We start from the raw sequence: 9442 nt of genomic DNA on the forward strand, positions 1-9442 counted from the left end.
TATATTTTCTTTTAGACATACATTTCCACTAATGACTTCTAGAGATTTTGATTCTCACAATTCTCCACAAAAGCCAACACACAGGTCATTTAAAAAAGAGATTTTGCTGTTCCTTACATATATGACCATTCAAATAACCAAGGCATTTGATTAATCCAAAACACATAACATTGTCCTTATAAAGAACTTCAGTCTCAGGAAGACTGAAGACATGAAAAGGCAAAGCAGATATTTGCAGTAAGCTGGATACAGCAATTCTTGTTCAGTCTCACTGCCCTGGTATATGTCAATACCAATACACTCTGTAAATCTTTCACATTCTAGTTGTATGGTAGGCAGGCAATCTGCAACATGGTAGAATTTTTAGAATGCATAGACACCAGAGGGGCAGATTAATGCAGAATTTCAATACTCCATTATTTTCAATGATCAATGCAAGACTCATTCTCCTTGTACATATACCTTGTCAGAAAAGAGCACTTACTGAATGTTAACTAAAGAAAAGCTATTTTCTCATCTTAAAAAGTGCTGCATTTTCCAGTAAAGGTTCAAAGTACTGTAAAGTTACATCAATAAATCTCCGAAAGAGTATTGGACTATTATGAAAGAAGACTGTCAAAGATAACATGTAGGCTTTTTACTTTCTGTGATGGAATGAATTACTATGTGAAAAAATGTTCAAAACGCAGTTTTTCAAACCTACATTCTTTGAAATGAACCCTGAAGAAAAGGCAAAATTAAAAAATTCACACTGGCATATTCTATTGTGTTTGCATGGGAAGGTTTTGTTCTATTGTGTTTGCATGGGAACACTCTGAAACCAGAAGGTCTTCCTGATCAGCTGGTGAAACGTTAAGATAGCTTTTGTCTGTATTGGCTGTGGAACTGTGAATAAAATGCATTAGCTAGTGTGTTCTTTTAATGTCACATTTTCTCAGGAAGATAAGAGGGTGCAGAATGTTCTTCCCTTTGCATATGGCTCTCCTTTATGTTTTTTTTTTCTTCCTTATTTTTGGAAAGCAGGCATAAACAAATGTTAACAAGCATTGATGAAGGAGCTTCTTCAGAGCCAGTAAAAGTGTGAGACAGAGAGGAGACAAAGTCAGTAATTCAGGCTGCTTATGTGTTTCACGGAGATTACCTAAACTGCTCTGTGTGCACTATAGCTCACCAGGTGAGCAACAGCACCATGCCAGTGTCCTGACTGGCTCTTGCTGCTCTAGTGCTCTGCCAGGGCTGCTGGGAGCTTGCAAGCTTTCTTTGAGTCAATAATAGAGGGAAGAAGCTAGATAAGGAAAAGAGACAGTGTAAGGACAGCAAAGGGAAAAATGAATGAAAGACAAAAAAGGGATTTAAATGAAAATATCCGCATGCATCTTCCACACACTGTTCATATGATCAGTCAGCACATGGATATTTTGTATTTTTTCAGTTTCATCTCTGTTCTGCCTCACCTACCCACTTGCCTCTCAGGCTTTGTCATATCTTTGCAGTAATATGCTCTGTCTGGTCTCATCCACATGTGAAGTACAGATCATCACAGGTGATGGGAACATGGTGTTCTTTTAGCTCTGCTTCCCTCAGCATCACCAGGGAGTTGCCTCACTTCAGGCTCACACACATGGAGAATCTTTCCTCTAAGTTAATAACACAGTGGAAAAAAACATTCAGAAAGTATTAAAAAGCTGCATTGGGTTTGCATGGAAAGGTTTTGGTAGCGGGGGGGGGGGGGGGGGGGGGGGGGGGGGGGCTGCAGAGGTGGCTTCTGTGAGAACATGCCAGAAGCTTCCTCCATGTCCGATAGAGCCAGCGCCAGCCAGCTCCAAGACGGACCTGCTGCTGGCCAAGGCCGAGCCAATCAGTGACAGTGGTAGCGCCTCTGTGATAATATATTTAAGAAGGGGAAAAAACCTGCTGTGAAACACCAGCAACAGTCAGAAGAGGCTAGTGAGACGATGTGAGAGCAACAACTCGGCAGACACCAAGGTCAGTGAAGAAGGAGGGGGAGGAGGTGCTCCAGGTGCCAGAGCAGACATTCCCCTGCAGCCCACAGTGGAGACCGTGGTGAGGCAGGCTGTCCCCTAAGCCCATGGAGGTCATTGGTGGAGCACATATCCACCTGCAGCCCATGGAGGGCCCCACGCCAGAGCAGGTGGATGCGCCCAAAGGAGGCTGTGACCCCATTGAGAGCTCATGCTGGAGCAAGCTCCAGGCAGGACCTATGGACCTGTGGAGAGAATGGAGCCCACACTGGAGCAGATTTGCTGGCAGGACTTGTGACCCCGTGGGGGACCTAGACTGGAGCATGCTGTCTGTTCCTGAAGGACTGCACCCCATGGAAAGGACCCACGCTGGAGCAGTGTGTGAAGAACTGCAGCCCGTGGGAAGGACTCATGTTGGAGAAGTCCATGGAGAACTGTCTCCCATGAGAGGGACCCTACGCTGGAGCAGGGGAAGAGTGTGAGGAGGAATGAGAGGCAGAAACAACGTGTGATGAACTGACCGCAGCCCCCATTCCCCATCCCCCTGCACCATTCGGGGGGAGGAGGTAGAGAAAATCTGGAGTGAAGTTGAGCCCGGGAAGAAGGGAGGGGTGGGGGGAAGGTGGTTTTTCTTCTGATGTGAATGGTAATAAACTAATTTCCCCAAGTCAAGTCTGTTTTGCCTGTGATGGTAATTGCTGAGTGATTCCCTGTCCTTATCTCAACCCACAAGCCTTTCACCATATTTTCTCTCCCCTGTCCAGCTGAGTAGGGGAGTGATAGAGCAGCTTTGACGGGCACCTGGCATCCAGTCAAGGTCAACCCACCACAAAAGCATATATCTGAGGCTGTCGTACACGGGCATTTTAGAACCTTAGGGTGTCTAAGCACTATTAGTAAAAAATTTGCAAGATGAGTCAGGAGGAGAAGCAAGGTCATTGGGAAAAAAGGTCTGCATGATATTCCATAACAAAATGGAAATCAGACAGAATTCAGGAGGTTTTGCATCATTCCATTTTTTCTGAACTATTTATTGCGTATCCATAGAAGAGCAACAAAGCTGGTGAAGGGTCTAGAGCGCAAGTCTTATGAGGAGCGGCTGAGGGAACTGGGGTTGTTTAGCCTGGAGAGGAGGAGGCTGAGGGGAGACTTTGTCACTCTCTACAGCTACCTGAAAGGAGGTTATATCAAGGTGGGTGTTGGTCTCTTTTACCAAATAGCAAGTGATATTATGAGAGGACATGGCCTCAAGTTGCACCAGGGAAGGTTTAGGTTGGATATTAGGAAATATTTCTTAACTGAAGGAGCTATCAAGCATTGGAACAGGCTGCCCAGGGACATGATTGAGTCACTGTCCCTGAAGGTATTTAAAAGATGTGTAGAGGTGGCGCTTAGGGACATGGTTTAGTGGCGGACTTGGCGGTGTTAAGTTTACAGTTGGACTCAATGATCTTAAAGGTCATTTCCAACCTAAATGATTCTATGATTCCAGATACATTCTGCTAGGAAAAATTCTCCTTATCTCTTTGAAACTCTTCCACAGACAGAGTTTCTGTTAAACAAACAAAAAAATAGAAACACCACCACTCTAATTTATTGGGATCTTTTGCATAAGGTAACATTCACATGGTGTTGTGAATGAGTTGTTTAGGTTGCTTAAAGTATCACCATCAAAGGTATTAGCAAAATAGTTCTAATATGAATTTGTAGAAGTGCGACCTAGCAAAGTTCAATTGCAAGGTTCATTCTATTACTTACTACATGGATGAAACATACAAAGGAAAATCAAGTTAGAATTGAGCTAGAATGATTTGCACAGAGACTGAAGACACAAAAGGGTAAGGCAGACCCTCCTGTTGAGTCACAAGTTTCAGAGTAAATCCCCTTGCTTTCTAAACTCCTGATGGAGCTTAGGTGCAGCTATGTCCAATCTTAGTCTCAGACTTAGTCAACAGTATATCAGTTAGGATCGCCTAAAGAACCATTGTCCAAAATATCAGCAAAAGGTGATCTTAATATGATGTTATAAAAGTACCCATTCACCACCGATAGAATTTTTACATGGCTTTTGATCTAGCAGCAGTCTAAGGTTTATTCACAGTTTTAAGGTGGATCACAAGATTTTAGCAGCGCTTAATCATTGACTAATTTAACATTTACAACCTCTGTCAATAGGATTTACTACAATCACAACAACTTAATTACAGATCCAAGACAGCAACATTCATACTATACTTGCTATGGGGTATCTAAATCAACTTACACATGCACGCACACAGATATACACACACATATAGAGATATATATATGTATAAATGTATAAAGATATATGTATATAAATGTATAAAGGTGTACCTGTTAAAATTTCCCCTTGAGTTCAGTGAAATACTCACTTCAAATGTCTTGGCATTTCTCAATGGGCAAGGGTTGAGTCTCAAGGAGTGGAGGGATTCGGCCCAGGCCCCATCGTCAGCTTTTGGTGACAGTCCTCTGCACTTTGCAAATTTGAGAGTTTATGAGCTCTGAGAGGTGTCCGCTAAGAGGGCAATGCTGGTTGCAGCCTGCTGCAGTCCACGAGAGCCCAAAGGGCCTCACTTAGGACCACTGTTTATAGAGTTGCAAGATGATTGGCTTTAGTGATCAGTAAATTTCCATCCTGGACACAATCTGGGTCCATAATTACTGGAATTTTCAAAATTCCAGTAACAATGGTACTGTTCCACTCAGGCTACGATTCAGGTAAGGAACATTTCAAGACTGTCAGGGGATGACTGATTATTCCCACTCTCATTCCCTACCTTGGCCAGGCAACAGGAATTCCTGGTATGGTCAGTACTGCTCCCTACCTTAGACATACAAGAGTCCCTGGTGTGGTCAAGGCATGCTTAACCACCCAACTCATTACACAAAGACCAAGGCCTAATGGGAATTCCTGAGATCATAGAGCAGCCCAGAGGAGGGGGATGGGGAAATGCACCACCTCACCATATGTGGGAAATTGAATCCCTTGGACAGGACAGTCATTTGCTGTCTGGATGGCAACAGGAGCCTCTGTTGAAAGGATCCTTGCAAATGTCTTACCTGTGTGCAGTTGAATCCATTCTACAGTAGGAACTGCTTGGGAGGAGCCTGCTGGCATGGCCATGTTTTCTACTCAGGATGTTTATTAGCACATTTAAGCAGATAAATAGTGTCTATCAGCTGGCCTGTGCACAGCAGAGACTGCTTGGGGAATCTCCAGGACTGTCCAAAATTCCTATTTGTACAGTTCCTGTAAAGAATAAGGCAAATACTTTGTTGTGGAGGCAGCTGAGAGTTCAGTCACCTTCTCACAGGTCAGTGCATTGTCTCAAATCAGTGCATTGTCTCATCTACGCAGAATCTAGCTGGGGAGGTCCTGGATCTTCCAGGGAATTAATGAATAAGTTAATGAAATGTGTATACAGGCATAGACTGATGCCCAGCTATGCCACTACTGTGACAATTTCCTTCTTATAACAGAATCGTAACTGAAATTCCATAAATTTGACTACAGCTGTACTTTTTATTTTTTATTTTATTTGAATAAATATATTTGTGCTTGAACACTCTGTAAGTCCCTATTTTACTTGGAAAATGGGTGCCTCTTAGTTTTTCACAGTGTTCTTATGCAGAACATCCTCACCGTGGTAGTGGACCTGTTTTATTGATCCTGTCCATGTTACAGTATTTCTTGACATCAGTCTCCTCTCTTCTTTGTGACTCTTTTCCTTTCACTTTCTGCTTTTCTCTGTCCAGATCTCTTACCTACCTGTCATATCTGCCATTTCATGATCATCTCATGTGTCAGTTATTCCATTTTCTTATCTGTAAAAACTGCTCCCCTCAGAAATGTCCTTAAGTTTCATTCTTCTTTCTGTAATCTTCTCCAAAGCTTTGGTGTTCCAGTTCTCAGGCATCCCCTCACTGTCCCTCAACCCTTCTGCCCTTTGGTCCTGCTTGTTCCTTTTTTGGGACAACAGCTTTCCTTCTGCTTCCTGTGGAGCAGACACTAACAGTTGTGGAAGGATCTGACTGTGTTGCTGTGCTACAGGGTTGCAGCTGGGTTTCAATACAGAGCACTGAAAATGTGGAGGATCTTCCTTCCCCCAAGCACTCCCTAAGAGATCTGAACAGTCTTCTGCATGGAGCACTGCATATCATGCCAAGCTAAATATAATTATCTTCTGTAAGTCTAGGCTAGTACACAAACATGCAAAAGCTACATGGTAAGCAGTTATAGGACTAAATGTGCACAGTACATCTTGTTTAGATGGCATATTGACTATATAGTACTAATGTTATCAAAGTAGTTGCATTTAAATTTCAAGTGGCCTTTGGGAACAGAAGATTAGCCCATTCACTAGAAAACATACATAACATTAAAAAAAAAAAAAAGGCAAAAAAGCACTTTTTTTTCCCCTTCTGCCAAGAGTTTCAAGTGACTGACATTTTCTTACTGGAATTTTCCTCATAATTAAATGCAGTGGTAGTTGCACATTGCTATTCAGAGTTAATCAGAAAGAATCAAAATAGTTCTGCAAAGTTTAAGCCACTTCTGTAAAATTACCAGTGGCTTAGATGTTTTATAAACTGTTTTAATACTGAACCTTTAGGCAGTGGAAAAACAGAAGTAGGAGAAAGTTTTAAATTACCAATGAACCCTCAGGTGACCGAGCAATGTGGTAACTGTGGGAAAAAGATGGAGCATGGCAGAAAAGGCTTAGAAAACAAACAAATGAAAAAGACAAAGGAATTGCAAAGGAAGTAAGAACATAAGAAAACCCAGCACTGGCATAAGCCTGCTGGACTGTAGACCAGCAAGCTGGAAACCTGGCCCAGATGGAGGAGGCAGACATGGGAGATAAGATGTGGGACAAATGAGGGCAGAGAAGAGAGCTTAGGAAAGCTGGCTCTTCTCCATAAAGGCTTCCAGTGTCCCTTCTGGGTTAAGGACAGTTCTAAGTTTTGCCTTTGGGGTAGTCATTCGGAATGGATAGATAAAAAGTCCTTCTATATAAATTAATTAAGGAAGAAAAATATGTGAATTTGTGTATTTGTTTATTAGTTTGAGTTGAGGGGTTGGGGGCCCCTTTGTTCTCACAGATTTACCTCTATCTTAAATAGATGACAAATTGCAGAAATCTTTCCTTGTCTTGCTTGGGTTTTTTCCTGGTTATTTCCAAACACAGTTGTCTATTTTGGCACCAGGTTAATTTCACAATGGAAGTGACTGTTTCCAGCTGAATAATGCTCTGAGGAATGTAATAGTTAGAGATGGAGCAGTAGATTATTCCTTCATAATGGCTGGATATATAGGGCATTTCTAAAATAGCGCTCTCAAACTGGTGCCAATTTTTAGATGAAACTGTTTTAAAGTAGAATTTGTTTAAGGGAATGTATTTGGATGAGTGAGTCCTCATTTCATCTGGCTTGGTATAAAGTAAATAACATTAATGTAGTTACTCCGTGTTACAATTTTAACTGCTCTTGCAATATCACTCTTTTATATGCGTGCTCTCACATATTTCCTTTCTGTGTATCTCTCCACTCTTCCTTGCCCAAGAGAAGTTTGTATATTTATTGGAGATGTTGGAATATGCATCAAACATAAATGTGGTGTTTATTTTCTTAGGTTTTGAATTTTTTGAAACAAGTGCCAAGGACAACATTAATGTCAAGCAGACATTTGAGCAACTCGTGGATATCATCTGTGACAAAATGTCAGAAAGTCTGGAGATGGATCCCACCATTGCTGTCAGCAAGCAGAACACATGGCTAAAGGACACTCCTCCCCCACAGCAGCCCAACTGTGGCTGTTAATGCAACTATCAACAAAGGCAACTCAGTGCTGCCAAGAGAGTATTTATGAATACTCTATATGCCTTTATTTATACTATTATTTAATTGGGAGAAAAGTATTTTATTTTACATCAGCAGCTGGTTGAGCATGTATATGGAGATAGAGATGTTAGTTTGAAAGGACAATCCTTTTTTTAGCATCTGGCTTTTGTATGTAGGATGGCTATTAGTTTCTCTTTTCTTTTTACTGTTTTACATTACACTTACATCAGCTGGTGTCATATCTTCAGACCACATTTGTCTAGAATTGGATTTTGCTTCATGGGTTTCAAATTATATAGTTGAATCCTTAAGGTAGTGGCCAAGGTGATTTAGAATAAGCTTCCTGACGGCACTTATATTTTCTCCTGATAGAGCAGCTTTGGTGGGCACCTGGCATTCAGCCAGGGTCAAACAACCACATTATGTCTATACAGATATAAATATTGCTAGTGGAATAGTCTCTTTATATTCTCACCCACAGACAGAAAAGATGGCAAAAAAATATATTAGATAAGTATATGCCCACATAGTAAATACATCAGGAATACGAACTTTTAGAGACAGTCTCAATGCACACACTACTGTTTGGACCCAGAGCTCTCCAAAGATGCTTACAGTCTCTAGAGGGGCTGGTTTCTATGAGTTTTTAAAATTAATTATGTAGTAAGTGACATGCACTGACAGCAGAGAAACACCTTAATTAAAATGCTCGGGGGGGGGGGGAGGGGCAGGTATGATGTTTATTCCAGCAATTTCAGGGAACACGTACTTCTGATGTTCTGGTTTCAGGAAGGAGTTGTCCTGGTTTCAGCTGGGATGTAGTTAACTTTCTTCTTAAGAGCTAGTACAGTGCTGTGTTTTGGATTTGGTGTGAGAACAATGTTGATAGGACACTGATGTTTTTGGTTGCTGCTAGGTAATGTTTATACTAAGTCAAAGACTTTTCAGCTCCTCAGGCCTTGCTTGGGAGAAGGCTGGAGGGGCATGGGAAAGTGGGAGGGGACACAGCCAGGTCAGCTGACCTGAACCAGCCAAAGAGGTATTCCATACCATGGGACGTCACGCTTGGTATATAAACTTGGGGGGTTAGACGGGGCCTGTGGATTGTTGCTCGGGGACTGGCTGGGCATCGGTCAGCAGGTGGTGAGCAGTTGTACTTTGCAACTGGAGTGCATCATCTTACCAGGAAAAAAAATTAAACAAAATTAAAAAACTGAGCTGAAATAAACAAACCCCCTACAAACCCCCCCACACACCCCTTTTTTTTTTTTTTTAAAGTTACTGTTATATTGAGTTCATTGACTGGTTGATCCTAAAAACTCTCATCTCTGTTTCCAGCATGATGCCTCCAAAGCCCTTTAGCTGAACTATCAGGGGCTGCAGGGTAGTGATGGGACCTGCAGTGAAGTCCAGGGTATGTTCTAAAACATTCTCAGTTTATTGAAGTATTTGGTGAGGGGAAGTGTCAGAGAAGCAGCTATGAGTGTGGAGGTGTGTCTAAAAGCCTTCAGTGACCCAAGCTGAATTTCCTGCCTTTATTTGCAGGTGACAGTGCCGAACACTGGACTACCTCTGAGCAGAAAGGCTGGCTTTCCAGC

The 9442-nt window shown here is 42.0% G+C and overlaps 1 protein-coding gene across 1 annotated transcript in view; it reads left to right on the forward strand.

Moving 5' to 3' along the window:
* The window catches only part of LOC129734611 (ras-related protein Rab-3C-like), a 156207-nt gene extending 148384 nt beyond the window's left edge, over positions 1 to 7823 (forward strand). Inside the window, exon 8 of the mRNA XM_055698243.1 lies at positions 7636 to 7823. Within this exon, the coding sequence (XP_055554218.1) occupies positions 7636 to 7823 (188 nt within the window). The remainder of the gene's footprint in view (positions 1 to 7635) is intronic.
* The last annotated feature ends 1619 nt before the right edge of the window (positions 7824 to 9442 follow it).

This window comes from Falco cherrug, chromosome W (assembly GCF_023634085.1).
Source record: "Falco cherrug isolate bFalChe1 chromosome W, bFalChe1.pri, whole genome shotgun sequence".
In the NCBI taxonomy this organism is placed as follows: domain Eukaryota; kingdom Metazoa; phylum Chordata; class Aves; order Falconiformes; family Falconidae; genus Falco; species Falco cherrug.